We start from the raw sequence: 18147 nt of genomic DNA, 5'->3' as shown, positions 1-18147 counted from the left end.
ACTGGAAATCAATAAAGTTCCCTTTGGCTTTAACTGAATTAAATCCAATATACATTAATGACTACAAAACTTCTATTTCTGTTCCATCTGCATATATTGAAGACACAGTAACTCCACAGTTTTCTCCTGTTGTGTTCCATTCTTTTCCTAGTTCCAACAGCTGAACTCCTAGCAACATTTCATAACATTCTTTTCACTTCTGTTTGGAAATACATTAAAGCAACTTCTACTCTATTTCACTATTCTGCGCCATCATTACTGCTTTCAGTGCTGTACTTAAAAACGATGATAAAGTCCTTTTCATAGTGAAGGAAAGTTCATCTTTAATTTCAAAATGAAAGTAATGAAAATAATTATTCATTTCACAATCTTTTATGCACTAAGGTAAGTTCACTTAATTATTTACAAATTGTAAATTACAGCAGTAACTTTGGATTCTCTTATAAGTGACAACATTTTATAAACGACATTTGCCTACATACAAACTCTTTTGACAGCTCATACAAAATTATAATTAACCTCTCATATCTAATCTAAATACAACTTTATATAAGTAAGCCGTCAGCTAAAAAGTAAACATCAAAACATCTTGCCAGCAAAAGGTGTAAAAAAGAAACACATTTAAATAACTACTGTTATAAAATGCCTTAATATTAAGTTATTAATTTTAATTCGTTTTTATATTTTTAACTTGTGGAATAACTGAATTTTAATACAGATAACCTACAGAGCTAAGGAAGCTCTTATTTTTCTTTCCCTGAAAATTACAATCTATACGGCTTCAAATTCCAGTGTGAATAAATTTCTCCTTTCTGTACATCCCTGGACAATATACTAGGTGAAAAATCTCATAAATGATTACAATAAAAAAAAAAAGAATTTAACATCCTTATGCAGTTTGTCTTCACAAATAATGAACAAACTTTACATTATTCTCTTTTATCTTATCTACTACTTTTCTTTGCAACAACCTTCACTATCATTTTTCCCATGAATTATGACCTCCAGCAGTTCAAGAAATATATAAATAGATTCCCTTTGTTTGCTTGTTTGTTCAGGTATTCCCATTCGAAGTGATTTCTCACTGACTACCTACCTACATTGTGAGACATACAAAAATATTTTGGGAAAATTAGGAGAAAAGAGCAAAGCTAATAATAATAGCAAATATCTGTTGGATTTCTGCTCAGGACAAATGTGCACAAATTCACATGGAGAGAAGAGACAAGGAATAAGAAAAGTCTCATTGACTATGTTATTGTTGATAGTAATGTTTTCTCCCTGATGCAGGACACCAGAGTGTACAGAGGATTTGAAATTGGAAGTGATCACTATTTAGTCTTGAGCAGGATAAAATTGAATTTCATATTGAAAAGAATAACATGTAAGAAAGTTTTAAAGCGAATAAAAGTTCAGCAGCTCTCAGATGTGAACTGTAGACTCAAATAAACAAAGATTATTGAAGAAAAAATGAAAGAGTTTGAGAACAGGAATCAAACCTTGGAGATTCAGTGGCAAACTCTGAAGAAAACATTGATTGATTCTGCAAGAGAGGCATGTAGTGAGGTTGTCTGCAAGGATAAAAAAAATCAGAACTCCCTGGTGGACACAGGAAGTTAAAGAGGCAGTGAAGGAAAAGAAGAAAGCATATCAAAAGTTCCTGGCAAATAAGCCAGCTTGTGCTCTTAGTGAATACAGAGACAAATGCAAGAATGCTAAACACTGTGTAAAACTAGCTAAACAAAAGTCATGGGTGGACTTTGGCAAGAATATAGAAAATAAATATCAAGAAGGTGGAAAAATATTCTGGAGGTTGTTGAAGAAGCTTAGGAATGGAGGAAAGACTTTGCTGTAAAAGGAGTTAGAGATGATAAAGGTGACATGAAAATGGGAGAAAAAGATATCCTTGAAGTATGGAGTAATTACTTTGAAAAACTGCTAAATGAAACAAGCAGTGATGACAGCATAGTGGTAAAAAATACTGGCCAGGCATGCAGTCAGGAATACATATCCATACTTGAAGTAGAAAAAGCCATCAAAGGCTTGAAATGTGGAAAGGCAGCAGGAGTAGATGATATTCGACCAGAAATGCTGAAGTATGGTGGTATAAGAGTCTTACAGTGGCTGCAATGCATAGTTCAGAAAGCATGGACAGAGGGACGAATTCCTGATGATTGGAGTAGAGCTCTCATAGTACCCATATATAAAAAGGGAAATAAAACTGAATGTGAGAATTACAGAGGTATTTCCCTACTGAGTGTTCCTGGCAAGATCTATGCAAGTATACTTGAGAAACGGTTGAGAAGAATTGTGGAAGGAAAGCTTTGTGAAGAACAAGCTGGATTCAGGCCAAATAGAGGCTGTCAGGATCAGATCTTCACTTTACGACAAATAGTCGAGAAAGCATGGGAATATAACAGAGATCTGTATTTAAGTTTTGTCGATTTGGAAAAGGCACATGACAAGGTGCCAAGAGAGAAGCTATTCAATACGCTACAATTATATGGTGTCAATGGGGCATTATAGGATACAGCGAAGATGTATCTCGGCCCAATAAGAAAACCAAGAGACCCATGGATATCAGATTCAACATGGGAACTAATCAAAAGAAGGCGGTTGGAAAAACAAAGAGACACAGGGACCGAAAAATACAAGAGATTACATAGAGAAATCAGAAGAGCCAACAAGCAGGATAAGGAAAAGTTCTATACTAATAAATGTGAAGAAATAGAGTTCCAGATGAGAAGGCATAATTATAAAAGGATGTTTTATTTAGTTCGTGACTTAAAGCACAAGTTCAAGCCTAAATTGAATGTCATCAAAGACAATGGATCATTACTAACTGAAGAGTTGGAAATCAAAAACAGATGGAAAGAATACTGTGAGGAACTGTACAGCAGAGTGGATAAAGGAAATGTGGAGTCTTCCCACCAAGAAAATTTTGATTTGGAACCTCCTCCACTTAGGCATGAAGTTGAAAGAGCAGTTAAGCAGCTCAATAGCAATAAGGCCCCAGGTGCAGATGAAATCCCAGCAGAGTTAATTAAGGCCACAGGAGATGGAGGGATAAGAGTGTTTAATAGATTGATTACAAGGATATGGGAGACAGGATCATGGCCTAGAGACTGGAAGAAATCAGTTTTCATACCACTACACAAGAAAGGTGATATGAAGGCATGCAAGAATTATAGAACTATTAGTTTGATATCTCATGCAAGCAAAATTTTATTAAAGATCATGCTAAATAGGACTGAAGCCAAAGTTGAGGCAGAGATGCCCGAGGAACAAGCAGGTTTTAGGAAAGGTAGGGGCACCAGAGATCAGATCCTTTGCCTTAGACAGATCATAGAAAAATATAAAGAATTCAGATTTCCTCTCGTAACGTGTTTCTTAGACTACTCTAAAGCTTTTGACTGTGTTGAGCATGTGAAACTGTGGGTAGTAATGAAAAGAATGGGTTTTCCTCAACACACTATCAGGTTGATAGCCAATTTGTATAAGGAGCAAGAAGCCACAGTAAGAACAGGTGTTGGATTGACTGACTGGCTTCAAGTTGGAAAAGGAGTTAGACAAGGATGTTTACTTTCTCCTCACTTGTTTAGTATATATGCAGAGGATATCATGCATGAAGCATTGGATGAGCTCAGGACAGGAATTATGATAGGAGGTAGATTGATCAGTAATCTGAGGTACGCTGATGATACAGTACTCCTTTGTAATGATATGGAAGAACTAGAACTAATTCTTGACAAAGTTAACAAGATCAGTAATAACAGAGGACTTCAACTCAATTCTAGCAAGACAAAGATTGTGGTTCTCAAAGGAAAAACAAACAGAGTAGCTCTTGAGAAACAAATGTATCTTAATGGAGAAAGAATTGAGGAAGTCAGCAAGTTTGAGTACCTGGGATCCATTATTAATGTGAAGAATTGCTGTTCAGAAGATGTCAGAAAAAAGTTAGGAATGGCTACAACAACAGTCAGAGAACTGTCTAAAATCTGGAAGGATGGATCTGTCTGCATTGGAACAAAGTTGAGGATTTTGGATGCAGTTGTTTTTCCAACAGCAACTAATGGATGCGAGACTTGGAACCTAAAGAAGACAGATAAGAAACGGATATCTGCTTTTGAGATGTGGTGTTACAGAAGGCTGTTGAGGATATCATACACTGAAAGGTGTACAAATGATTGGGTGTTAGAAAAGATTAGTAGAACACTTTAAGGCTCCTTAAGGATATTGACAGAAGAAAGTTAAAATATTTTGGACACATAGAAAGGATGGAAGGAGGACTTCTCAGAACAGTAATAGAAGGTAAAGTTCCTGGAAAAAGAGGCAGGGGTAGACCATCAATGAGATGGATGGATGGCGTGTGTGGAGTGACTAATCTTCATAGTTGAGGCTGCCAGAAGGGCAAACAACAGGACTACATGGCGAGGCCTAGTGTGGAATATCATCGAGCATTGGAGTGACCATACAGCATCTGTAGATGCCCAGTGAACACATACAGACGATGGGGCAGTATATCAAGCAATACTTAGTCTTTATTTGAGTTGTAAGTCAGCAGTTAGAACTGAAGGAAGTACAGGAAGATGGTTTAATGTTAAATCTGGTGTGAGACAAGGATGTACATTATCCCCTCTATTATACATTATCTATATGGATCACATTTAGAAGGAAAGTGGTATTAAACATGATATCAAAATTGGAGATGTTAAGGACCAGTTCTTTGCTTTATGCAGACGATGTTATACTTCTAAATAAATCCGCTACAAGTCTGCAAGATTCTCTGACTAAATTGAATAACTGTTGTAATAGATATGGTATGAAGGTCAGCATTAAAAAGACAAAGACAATGAAAATAGGCAGAATCATCGAAAATGTCAACTGTGCTGTGAATGGAGAACCTGTGGAACAAGTAAAACATTTCAGCTACTTGGGCACGATTTTTACTGAAGATGGTAAATTAAATATAGAAATAGACAACAGAATCAGCAAAGCTGGTATGGTGGGAAGTCAATTGAATAAATTCATATGGAATAAGAGAGAAATTAGTCAGAACACTAAATTAGCTGTATACAAGACAGTGTTCAAACCAGTTTTAACTTATGGATCTGAGAGCTGGTCAGAAGTAAAACACTTGACCAAAGACTAGAGACCGCAGATATGAGAGTCCTGAGAAAGATTATAAGCGTGAACAGAAGGCATCAATGGCAATATCATATTAAAATCGAGGATATTAGGAAAGAACTTGACATTGTCAACATCCTGGAATGCGTTACCAGAGCTAATCTCAGGTGGTATGGTCACTTAAACAGAATGGGCGAAGAAAGATTAGCAAAACAAGTGTTCTCTGCCAAGTTGGCAGCAAAATGACCCAGAGGAAGACTAAGATATAGGTGGACTGATATGGTACAAAGTGCCTTAGACGATAGAAATATAAGATCTGATAATGTTGGAGTCTTGACAAGTAACAGACTGATTTGGAGGAAAATTGTAGATAGGAAGTTAGTAATGATGTAATTTTTTTTCATGTAGTACTATCATATCCTGTACACCCTTTGAGGGTACATGGCAGGAATTTGATGATGATTGATGATGATATACCTACCTACAAATTTTTTCATGTTACAGGTTAACTTCTCATGCATGGGGACTGATATAAAAATACACATACACACATTCTTTTCAATATTATTATTATTACACACTACATGGAATCGACAGACTCATCGTGGGAAGTTCATTCAACTGACAACATATTTATCATACAGAATCTTAAAATCCTCAACACTCCTTGCATTAACAACACATTCTGGTAATGCATTCCATTCACTAACAAATTCTCCATGTAAAAAATCTACTCCTCACACCCTTCTTCACCACACTTTTACATAACTTCCAAGAATGACCTCTGGTTCTTTCCCCTCTCACCTTCTACTCTTTTTATAATCCCTTCTGTGAGATTAATCTGATAAAATCCTCACAATAACTTAAACATCTCTATCATATCACTTCTCTTCCTCCTATCTACCAAACTGTGAAACATCTAACCAAACCAACATCTGAATCACTTCTGTTTCTTTCACTTGCAATTCTCCTAATATTTGCCTCTCTTTTATATATTGTACCAGATCATTTATGCCAGTATGATATATGCTGATAAAGTGCTCGTTCAATAATTCCACTATATCCTTTGCAGCTGTTATTCTGATGCCTTGACTATCCACCAGTGTTAGCCATTATTCTTTCTCTTGCTTGCCATGTAGCAGAAAAATTCCCTTGAGTTAACCTTGGCCTGACCAGCCAATCTCCTCTCATACTGTACCTTTTCTTTCTTTACCATGCTTGCCACCTTTCTAGCCTGCACTTTATACTCTTCATGGATCTGATCGCCACCAACTGTCTTGTATCTCCTCTAACATTTTCTTTTCCAGCACAGCTTGCTTGATTTCGCTGTTCATCCATTTCACTCCCACTCTATTTACTCGATTAACCCTCAGTATGCAGGTATACATTGCTTTTGTCAGATATAGCCTTGTGAGTTTCCGTGCATTATCAACATCTTTTCTGCTCAGCTCATCTACCCAATGTACTGATGCTAACTGACTATAGAGCTTTCTATAATCACTTGCTTTATACTTCCACATGCATCATTTTTTGCAGTGACCTTTTCTTGTTTCATCACTTCCCAAACATATTTCTAATCACTCTCTCCGAATGCATTAAGGAATATGACCTATCATAAAAATAAAAAACATCTGAAAATATTATGCACATAAAAAAAAACAAAAAAACTAATGCATGCAGTTGAGTCTGTTGCATAATCACCTATAACTGTTAATGCCTGCATTCTCTGGCCAGTGTTTATCTGGCTTACATTAAGGTAAGCAAGATAACGTTAAACAATTCAAGTGCTTACATTATTAACACACAAATGCACACACACACACATATATATTCATTAGAAATCCTGAAATTAAGCTTCTCTCTAAAAATTAGTTATAGTCAGACTGCTATTATAAAAAGTCCATGTCACAGCATATCACAGAAAAAAAAAGTTATGCTAATAATTTTTATATTATACTAATCAAAAATCCATTATTCTTAGCAGGGTGTATGTGCAGCATGTAGTGTTAGGTTGCTTCTGTGAATGAATAAACAGTGGTCGAACACTGAAAGAGAGGACTATATTATGAGTATTAACACCAGACCTCCATGGAGTCTAAAGTCTAAGTATGGTTTGATGGGCATACACACGAAGCCCATCAAAGATGTTTTAAACTCATTCAATGCAACTGCATTCACTAAGGTGTCAAGCAAAGTATTCCACTGATCAACCACTCTCCATGCAAAGAGCATATGTCTCTGAATAAGTCATATATACCCTCTGTCCAAAAAGAAACCATACTTTTCAAAAATAGAAGAAACTAGTGCCGCCACCTGTTGTATCTTTTTGTTGTCGAAAGCGGCAATCTTCATTAGTGTTGTGTCAACTGTTTATGACATTTATTTCATTAGAAGCCGAGTTATAGTGCAAAGAGTAACAGTGTTTTGATGAATGGTCAGTCGTCACGATATTCATGCTGTATGCGACAAATTCTCACTATCAATTGCTTCAAAACTTCGAGATAAAACTCACCATTGACTGTTTGGCCAGGCAGAACAAATTCTCTGTGGATAATGCCCTCGGAATCATAGAAACAAATCAGCATTTTCTTTACCTTTGACTTCTCCAAGCGACTTTTTTACGGATACCCCTCTTCTGGTGGTCTCCACTCAGCACTCTGGTGCTTTATTTTGGGCTCATACTCAAAACACCACGTTTTGTCACCAGTAATGATCATTTCAAGGAAGTTTGAATCCTTACGAGCAGTTTTAATGAGACAAATGTCTCATTAAAACTGCAGTGTTCAATTTGATACATTTTTTGGTCATTGGTCAACTTGTAGGGAACAAATCGCGAATTCAATTTACGAAGGCCCAAACTCTCCGTCAAAATGTTGTACACAGTTGATTTTGGAATCCCCAATTCATCTTCAATCAATCTCACGGACGATTTCTGATTTTCTTTGATGAAATCATGCACGTTTTGGATGTTAATTTCTCTCAGTCCAGTTTTTGGATGGCCTGGCTTTTCGTCATCCTCGAGTGTCTCACGACCACTTTGAAATTGCTTAAACCACTCATAAACTTGAGTACGGGATAAGCATTTATCACTGTATTCTTTCTGAAGCATTTGATGCATTTCGGTAAAACGTTTACTAAGTTTAACACAAAAGTCAATTGCAGTTCTCAGCTTGAAATTCATTTTCCGATTGTTCGTCAAAACACACTGTCACTCTTGGCACTATAACTCGGCTTCTGATGAAACAAATGTCCTAAACAGTCGACACAACACTAATGAAGGTTGCCACTTTCGACAACAAAATGATACAACAGGTGGCGCCACTAGTTTCTTCTATTTTTGAAAAGTTCGGTTTCTTTTTAGACAGAGGGTGTATTCTGGAAATGTTTGGCTCACATTTTTCAAATGCTGATGCAAAGAAAATTTCCAGGATATTTCTAAAATGGTTATAAAAATCTCATGAAAAAAATAAATATTAACTGAAGAATAAATTCCTTCAGTTTTTCATTAATCAGAATAATAAAGAAAAGATAATGAATAAATATACCTTAGAATATCTTTGCCAATTACATGACAATCAGCAGGCCAGCGAAAGCCAGAATCTGGATAACCTCCTACAGTCAGATAGTTTATTAGAGCATCTAGCCAAACATAAACCTTAAAAAACAAACAAAGAATCATTATGAAATTAGTTAAAAATGTATAATCATAATAAAAGATCAACAATCTGGTATGGATACTTAAGTGCTGATTATCATTTATGTTTTTATTTAAAGAAAGAAACGAGCATCTAAGGACAATAATTAGTTTGTTTAGTTATTTAACAGAGTTATAAAATAATTAGTAAACATAACATAACTAATTTTTATTCTCCATGAGCAGAAATATATGAAATTGAACAAAAGGGACTGTAAAGAAAATGCTGCAAGCTAATTGAATTTTTCAGTGGATTCTGACCAGTTATTTGTTGTCCATTTTACTTACTTCATTTTAAAAAAAGTCATATATATCATACATAAAAAAAATAAACTAAACAGTAAGTAGAGCAGGAAGTCAGCTAAAATTTAGTAGCACTACTTGGCTCAGTCATTAGTTCACTGGGATCCACAGATGCCGTATGGTCTGATGCTCAGTGATGTGCCACACCAGGCCTCGCTATGTAGTCCTGTTGTATACTTTTCTGGAGACTTCAACTCTCTGAATCAGTCACTTCACACACACACACCATCCATTTATCTCAAAGGCAGTTTATTCCCTCCTCTTTTTCCAGGTACTTAACCTTCTATTACTGTTCTGAGAAGTCCTCCTTCCATCTTTTCAATGTGTCCAGAATATTTCAACTTTCTTCTGTCAATATCCTTAAGGAGCCTTAAAGTTCTACTGATCTTTTCTAACACCCAATCATTTGTACACCTTTTCAGTATATGATATCCTCAACAGCCTTCTGTAACACCACATCTCAAAAGCAGCTATCCTTTCTTATCTGACTTTTTTAGGTTCCAAGTGTCACATCCATAAGTCGCTGTTGGAAAAACAACTGAATCCAAAATCCTCAACTCTGTTCCCATGGAGATGGATCCATCCTTCCATATTTTAGACAAGTCTCTGACTATTGTTTTAGCCATTCCTAATCTTCTTCTGACATCTTCTGAAGCAATTCTTCACATTAATAATGGATCCCAGGTACTCAAACTCTTAGAAATTCAAGCAGTACCATAACAACAGCAGCAATATACCATTAATCATTAAAAATAATACCAGATCAGTTGCTTCTAAACAGCAGCTGACTTCCAGCTTCCTCCCTCAGTGCTTAGCTCGATTTTTTACTTATGGAATTATAAATTTAGAATGATTATGTCAAGCAAACTTTAGAATGTGCAACATTAGAAAATTAAAGGAATTAGGTCAATTATGTCATTATTAATAATTAATTTGGCAATATTAGGGAATACATACTACATTAATATAGTGGTTATTATATTATATGTGAATTATAGAAGTGCCCATTCTTTAGATGCGTTTATCAAAATTTCTGACAAAGGCATAAGAATTCTTTGCAGAATGGGAACATGTTAAAGGGCTACATAAGTATCACACACTCTCACTCTCTCTAAAAATGAAAGCAGCTATGTTTGATGATTCTTTGAATTTTCAAGATGAATTTTATGGCCTGCAAGTCCTAATTTATCTTCTCACAAGGAAACAGACATAGTTCATATGTTCATTTCCAGATCTCTGTTGTCTTCCCTGTTTGTCATAACTGGGGTACTTCACTCTCCTGGAGGATGGCAATGGTGGAGAAAGAAAGACATGTAGTCCACAATGAATGGGAAAAAAAAAAAAAAAAAACAGCACTAGCTTTGTGCTTTTTAAGGATTCTAGCATTTTTTTTTTCGAATATGCCTTTTACATATGGGATAGTAATTCTTGTTATAGTTATCATCATGGTTTAGGCTTATATCTATTGATTATATAGGATCACTACTGCATAAGTGTTCTTAACTGTGGCAAGTTTTAGAGTAGTTTATTTAATAAGCAGACAAATTTTGAAAGTTTTTTTCACTTGGTTATACTATATAAAGATGCCAAGAAACTATATTCTTGGTTTCATCATTTATCCAAGTATAAGCAAACAAAGTTTGCATATGAAGTAACTTCATGACTGGGCTACTTGTATATAGAGGCTGATCACAAAATTGTAATATTTCTTGGGTAATCCAAGGTTTATTAATACTGCATTTTCTTCCTATTATATTTTCAGCTGCTTCAAAAACTGTCCTTGAAAACTTTTAAGAGGTATCAGGATCAATAGAGTTAGCAAGGATTTCAGAAAGAGCAGAAGCAAGATTTGTTAGTGGTTTTTGATTTGAGTTGTGTAAGGTTAAATATATGTCTTCTTATTTTTCTGGGTCTAAATCCAAATTTCTACATAAATGTTGCTATGACTAAATTATGATCACTTCCAAAATTCCAGCCAAAACAATTCTTTCACCTTCTCTTTCTGCATTCTAACAGCATTACTACTATTATAATTTTCACACCAGGGAAACAGATTTCTTATAGCATTATTCAGTTTAGTTAGTAGAAAACTTGCACTGGATCAATTTAAGAGTGTAACATCATCTATATGAAGTAAAGAGCTGAGTTGAATATCTCAGATTTTGATATCAGGTCTAATGCTTTATAATGTAGTCCATATGGATGATGTATAACAGTGGAGATAGTATGCACCCATGCTTTATACCTGAATTTACATCAGCTGATCTTGTTGTAGTGTCTTCAATTCCATCTACTGATTTACAAATTAAGTATAACATATATATTGCTTTATATGACCACACACCCCTCTGTCCAAAAAGACACCGAACATTTCGAAAATAGAAGAAACCAGTGTTGCCACCTGTTGTATCTTTTTGTTGTTGAAAGCAGCAACCTTCATTAGTGTTGTGTCAACTATTTATGACATTTGTCAAAGTGCCAGAGTGCTGAGTGGAGACCACCAGAAGAGGGGCATCCGAAAAAAAGTTGCTTGGAGAAGTCAAAAGTAAAGAAAATGCAGGTTTGATTCTACGATTCCAAGGGCATTATCCAAAAAGAATTTGTTCTGCCTGGCCAAACGGTCAATGGTGAGTTTTATCTCGAAGTTTTGAAGCGATTGATAGATTGATAGCGAGAATTCGTCGTGTACGGCATGAATATTGTGACGACCGACTGTTCGTCAAAACACACCATCACTCTTGGCACTATAATTCGGCTTTTAATGAAACAAATGTCATAAACAGTTGACACAACACTAATGAAGGTTTCCACTTTTGACAACAAAAAGATACAACAGGTGGCACCACTAGTTTCTTCTATTTTCGAAAAGTTCGGTTTTTTTTTTGGACAGAGGGTGTATAATAGTAGTATTTTGAATTTTAGAAGTTACTCAATAGTCATCGTTCAGTTCACCATCAAGAAAGGATGTTAACAAGAAATTACCTTTGGATGTGGACCATATGGCAGTGTGACTCTGTCAGTGCACCACCTGCTCATACAGACCTACTTTATGGGTCAATATACATACACAAGAAGACCCAGGCCCTGGGTTTTTCATTTTTTTATCATCCTTAAAACTCTCACAGCACATGCATCATTTTATCTGCTTATTATAAATTAAAGATGCCAAGAAATTATATTTTTGGTTTCATCCTTTATCCAAATGTAAGCAAACAATGTATGTACGTGAAGTAACTTCATGACTGGGCTACTTGTATAAAGGCTGATGACTTCACATCAATTGCCTTAGTATCCCATAATGCAATATCCTCACGGACATATCCTTATGGACATGTATAACGCTATGCATTATGAGAAAGGCCACTATTCAGACCAGTTTCAATCTTTATTGAGGTCTCATCAGTGGGAGCCAGACCCAGAAGTGATACCAAGGTTAAAGTAATGCAGAAGTCATATTTCCATATACAAGTAGTCAAAAGTAATGAAGTGTGACACCATTTTTGTTTTGGCTAGAATTTTGGAAGGGGACACATTGAAAGTGACCATAATTTAGTCATAGCAACATTTATGTTGGAATTTGGATTGAGACCCACGAGAAAAATAAGAAGACAAATATTTAACCTTGTACAGCTCAAATCAAATACCACTAACAAATCATTTAAAACAAATCTTGCTTCTTCTCTTTCTGAAATCCCTGCTGACTCTCTTGATCCTGATGCCTCTTAAGTTTTCAAGGACAGTTATTGAAGCAGCTAAAAATATCCTAGGAAGAAAATGCAGTATTAATAAACCTTGGATTACCCAAGAAATATTACAATTTTGTGATCAGGCAGAGAAGATTATGAACAATTTGACACATTGAGAACAACAATGAACAGTATAATTATCTCAAACAGACAGATTAAAAAGTAGGTAAAGTTTGAAAAACATAAATAGTATCCAAAGAATTTCAGAATAATCTTCATAAAAATAACCATAAAACAGCATACTAAATAATTAAGAAATTAACAAAGCCTTTTGTTCACAATAGCTAGATAATGAAGAGAAGAGACTGACATAAGTGAGCAACAGGTATATATGGAATTGAGTAAACTTGATGTTAATAAGCCTGTGGGACTTGATAATATATCACCACATATTTTGAAGGAATGTCCATGGAGTTGGCATCTGCCTTTTGTACTTCGTCAAGCTCCAAAGGAGTGGAAGGAAGGCAAGATTGTGCTGCTTCATAAGAGAGGTGACAGAACTCAAGCATCAAATTATAGGCCTATCTGTGTGTCAGCTGTTGTGGCTAAAGCATTGCAGAGGCTGATGAGAATCAGATCCAGAATTGGGTTGATAACAATGGTATTTGATGGATAGCTTGCATTTGCTAAAGGGAGGTCATGTTTTAGTAATCTACTTAATTATTACAATAAGGTGATGGCTTCATTGGACAAAGGTGATGGATACACAGTAATATACTTAGCTTTTTCAAAGGCTTTTGGTAGATTATTGCATGATAAGTTGATAGTCAAACTAGAGCTGATGGGGCTTGATTAATTTACACTAGTGCATTGTATCAGAGACTGGCTATCTGCTAGGTATCAGCAGTTATGTATGGGGAGCAATATTCCAGAAGAGGAAAGTCACTAGTGGTCTGCCTCAGCTGTCTGTTTTAGGGCCATTGCTGTTTAAGCTGTATGTTAATGATACTGGGAAAGATTTGGATGGGGATATTCAGTTGTTTGCAGATGATGCAAAGTTTGGATGACAAATGAAGAACAGAGCAAATGTTATGGCCTGACAAGACATGAATGATTGTGTGAGTGGGCAATGAAGTGAGTATACCAGTTCAATGTTTCAAAATGTAAGGTTTATAAATTTGGGAAATAAAGATGGGATGTAGAATTTACGCTTGATGGGGATATATTGATGGAGGAAATAAGCAATCTTGGGGTGATAGTGAATAAGAATCTAAAATTTAGAGGACACACTGCCAAAATTGTGAGGAGGACACTGACTTGTAGTAAGGAGATTCTTGTTCCATTGTATAAGGCACTGATTAGACCACACGTGGACTACTGTGCACAGATTTGGTCACCTAGTTTTAAAAAGGACAAAGAGATGTTGGAAAGAGTCCAGAGGCAACTTAGTAAGGTAGTTTCTGATCTCTGGAATGTCGAATATGAGGAAAGTTGAGAAGGTGCAATTTACAGAGTCTAGTGGATAGGAGGAGGGGTGATATTATAGAGATGTACAAGTTGGTAAGGGATGGTTATAGCATCAATGCTGAAGAGGTTTTTTATAAAATGGTGGAAGATCAGGGAGAACAAGAGGTCATCCCTGGAAGCTGTATAAGAAGGGTATGACCAAGGGAGTGAAAACAGGTTTTTTTTGCATGCAGAGTTGTGAATGATTGGAATGCCTTGCCTGAGAGTGTGGTGTCTGCAGAGAACTGGAATGTGTTTAAGGTGTGGTATGATGAGTGTGTTGATGACAAAGAGACCTCTTAGATGAGTCTTTGACTCAATTGGGTTTTAGGGTAAGAATAATAATAATTGAGAATATAACAAAGGTTTCTTATTATCGTCATCACTGACTCAACAGCCCTATGTGGACTCTGGCCTTTTTCAGAAACTTATGTCAGCCTTCTGTATTCATTCTAAGTTGGTATGATTATTCAAGTAAACTATTCAAATGTGATGATAGCTTGGACAAAGAAATTTAGAGAGAACTGTCCCTATGATAACAGGGAACAGTGATTATCCTACACTTAAAGAAGAAGTAGAAAGAGTCATCTTAAGATCAAAATTATGAAAAACAGCAGGAATTGACAATATTCCAATAGAACTACTTAAAGAAAGGGGGAGGAGGGAGAATCTATTATTAGAGCTTTACACAAAATTTGCCAGTAGGTGTGGGACACTGAGATCTTGCCAAAAGGTTGGTGCAGTTATCCTTATTCCCATTCCAAAAAAAGGGAAACAGCAAAAAGTATAATAATTTTGACAATGAGCCTCATCAGCCATCCAAGCAAAATATTTTTGGACATCTTACTCTCATGTATTGAAGCAAAAAATGGAATTCAATTTTTCAGGCTGGATTTAGAAAGAACAGGAGCACAACTGACCATACATTTATGCTCAATATCATTGGAGAAAAATACGTAGAACATAATAAAGTAATGTGCCATAATTTTATTGACCTACAGAAAGCCTTTGATTCTATTTGGGATGATGCCCTTTGGAAAATTCTGCAACATAATGGTATAGACCAAAAAAGAATACGACTGACTGAATGCCTATACTCATCTTCCAAAATAACGGTTGAAATCAGGGAGAATTATGACACTCCTTTTCCAATGGAGCATGGAGTCAGACAAGGGTACAAATTATCACCGATGTCATTTAACTGCTTCTCAAATGTGTTGTAAATGAAGCCCTGGAGAACTGTAATATTGGAGTGACGGTAGGAGGAAGAAGAATAAACTATCTAAAGTTTATTGGTGATATTGATCTTTTAACAGAAAACAAATCAGATCTTCATGAAATCGCAACATCTCTTTCTTCTTTGTCAGAAACACAGATATTTGTCATTGTTTTTGAATTTTGGGCTTATGGTTAATCCATACTTTTAGAGTATAAGCTAATTTTGTGGTTCAGTTTGTCAGAAACTGAAAAAATCCTACATGAGGATACATCCATAGAATAAGTTTATCATTTTAAATACCTAGGCAATATCTTTAATAAAGATCACAGATGAAAACAGGATAGAACAATTGCAAAAGCAAAAACACTACTCCAAAAACTAAAACCACTATGAACAGATAACAAGCTTATAATTATCAGCAGATTACATCTTATTGACACATTAATTAATTTAGTACTTCTATACAGAAGTGAAACTTGGAGCCTCCTAAAAGAAGATGAAAAGAGGTTACTGGCATTTGAAATGAGATACTATACATTACTTCTAAAGATACCATACACTGATCACATCACATTACAAATTTTTAAATAAGACAAAGAATCAGTTCTTTTGCCAGTCCAAGAGATAACATCATAACTAAGATTAGAAAGAAACAACATATGTCACTTGGTCACATCAGCAGATCAAATGGTATACCAATGCAAGTCGTTGAAGGATTTATTCCAGGAACACGAAAAAGGGCAGACCTACAGTAAACTGGACAGACAATATTAAAAGTTTGGACTGGTGCTTCATTTACACAGCTGAAAACAAAGCGTTAACCAAGGACTGACTGGAAGATTTGTTTAATGAACATTTCATTATTATTATTGCATGACACCTCCAGGGAGTCCAAAGACTCATCGAGGGAGGGTTTACTCTACAACTCTCTGTCTCCACCATTCAATCCACCAACTACAATGCACTGCAACTATACCAACAGAATCTACTGCTGACCACTAGTATTTCCACAGACAATCACAAACATCCATGCCAATGGCAGGATTTGAACCCACAGCCTTTAGGCTGGAGAGCAGATACGCTAACCACTCGGCCAACCAGGCCATTTACTAGCATCTACTCCACGGTTCTTTGTGGACTATGGGATGAAAAAGAAAAATGACATGAGAAGTGAGAAGTGTGACTGTCTTATGGCTGATAGTAATGTTTTTCCACTGGCTCAGGACCACAAGAGTATATAGAAGATTTGAAATTGGAAGTGATCACCATTTAGTTTTGAGCAGGATAACACTGAATCTCATATTGAAAAGAAGGGTGTGTAAGAAAGTTTTAAAATAAATCAATGTCGAGTAGCTTTCAGATATGAACTGTAGACTCAAATACATGAACATTAGTCAAGAAAAATTGAAATATATTGAAAACAAGAACCAAATCTTGGAGATTCAGTGGAAAACCCTGAAGAAAATGTTGACTGATACAGCCAGAGAGTATGTGGTAAGGTTCTGCAAGAATAGAAATATCAGAACGCCATGGTGGACTCAGGAAGTTAAAAAGGCAGTCAAGGAAAAGAATAAAGCATATCAAAGGTTCCTGGCAAGTAAATAAGTCAGTATGTAATCTCAGAGAATACAGATAAAAATGTAAGAAAGCAAAACACTGTATAAAACTAGCTAAACAAAATTCATGGGAGGATTTTGCTAAGAACAACAAAAATAAATATCTGGAGGGTGACAAATATTTTGGAGGCTATTGAGAAAAGTTTAGAAATGGAGAAAAGAATACAGTAATAGGAATCAGAGATGATAGAGGTATCATGAAAACTGAAGATAATGTTCTTCTAGATGACTGGGGTAATTACTCCTGCTGAATGAACAAGCAGTGACAGCATGATGGTATAGAGAACTCAACAGGAGTGCAATCAGGAATACATATTGATATTTGAAATATAAAAAAAACATCAAAAACACCTGAAATGTGGAAAGGTGGCTGGATTTCAACCAGAAATGAATAGGTTGAAGTACTTTTCAACCAGAAATGCTGAAATATGGAGGTATAACAGTTTTACAGTGGCTACACTGCATAATTTAGAAGGCCTGGTCAGGGAATCACATTCCAGATAACTGAAATAGAGCTCTCATAATATCCATCTATAAAAGGGAAATAAAACTGAATGTGAGAATTACAGAGTTTCCCTACTGAGTGTTCCTGGTGAGATTTATGCAAGTACACTTGAGAAACAGCTAAGAAAAAAAATGGAAGAGAAGTTTCAAGAAGAATAAGCTGGATTCAGGCCAGAGGCGTAGCTAGGGAGAGAGCGGTCCGTCCCGGGTGGCACTTTGAACCTTTTTGAACTTTTGCAGTTAATTCTAAAATACGGTCTCGAGAACTCATTCCCAAATATTATAATACCACTGCGAATTTTCCTCACAATAAGTGTTGCTAGTTGTGAGAGGAGTTTATCTAAATAAAATTGATTAAGAATTACCTACATTACTATGAAATAGACTTTGTCAATGTCATCAACAATTTGTCTTGCTAACAGAAAAGTAAGAAAAATAACATTTTAGAATGTTGAAATTAAAGTTTCACTTCAAAAATAAACAGTGTTTTAA

At 35.6% G+C, this 18147-nt stretch overlaps 1 protein-coding gene across 5 annotated transcripts in view; it reads right to left on the bottom strand.

The window, feature by feature from the left end:
• MetRS-m (Methionyl-tRNA synthetase, mitochondrial) overlaps positions 1–18147 on the bottom strand; it is a 392083-nt gene that overhangs the window by 169692 nt on the left and 204244 nt on the right. For all 5 annotated transcript variants that reach the window (XR_016550239.1, XM_090412031.1, XM_090412028.1 and 2 more), the window contains exon 9: positions 8673–8782. Coding sequence is in view for 4 of the 5 variants with exons in the window: in XM_090412031.1 (XP_090268157.1) it covers positions 8673–8782 (110 nt within the window). In the remaining variant the exon portion in view is untranslated. The remainder of the gene's footprint in view (positions 1–8672; positions 8783–18147) is intronic.

Source organism: Typopeltis vanoorti, chromosome 22 (assembly GCF_054136105.1).
Source record: "Typopeltis vanoorti isolate ZY-2024b chromosome 22, IOZ_Tvanoo_1.0, whole genome shotgun sequence".
NCBI classification, from domain to species: domain Eukaryota; kingdom Metazoa; phylum Arthropoda; class Arachnida; order Uropygi; family Thelyphonidae; genus Typopeltis; species Typopeltis vanoorti.
This window is presented reverse-complemented; position numbering and strand designations above follow the sequence as displayed.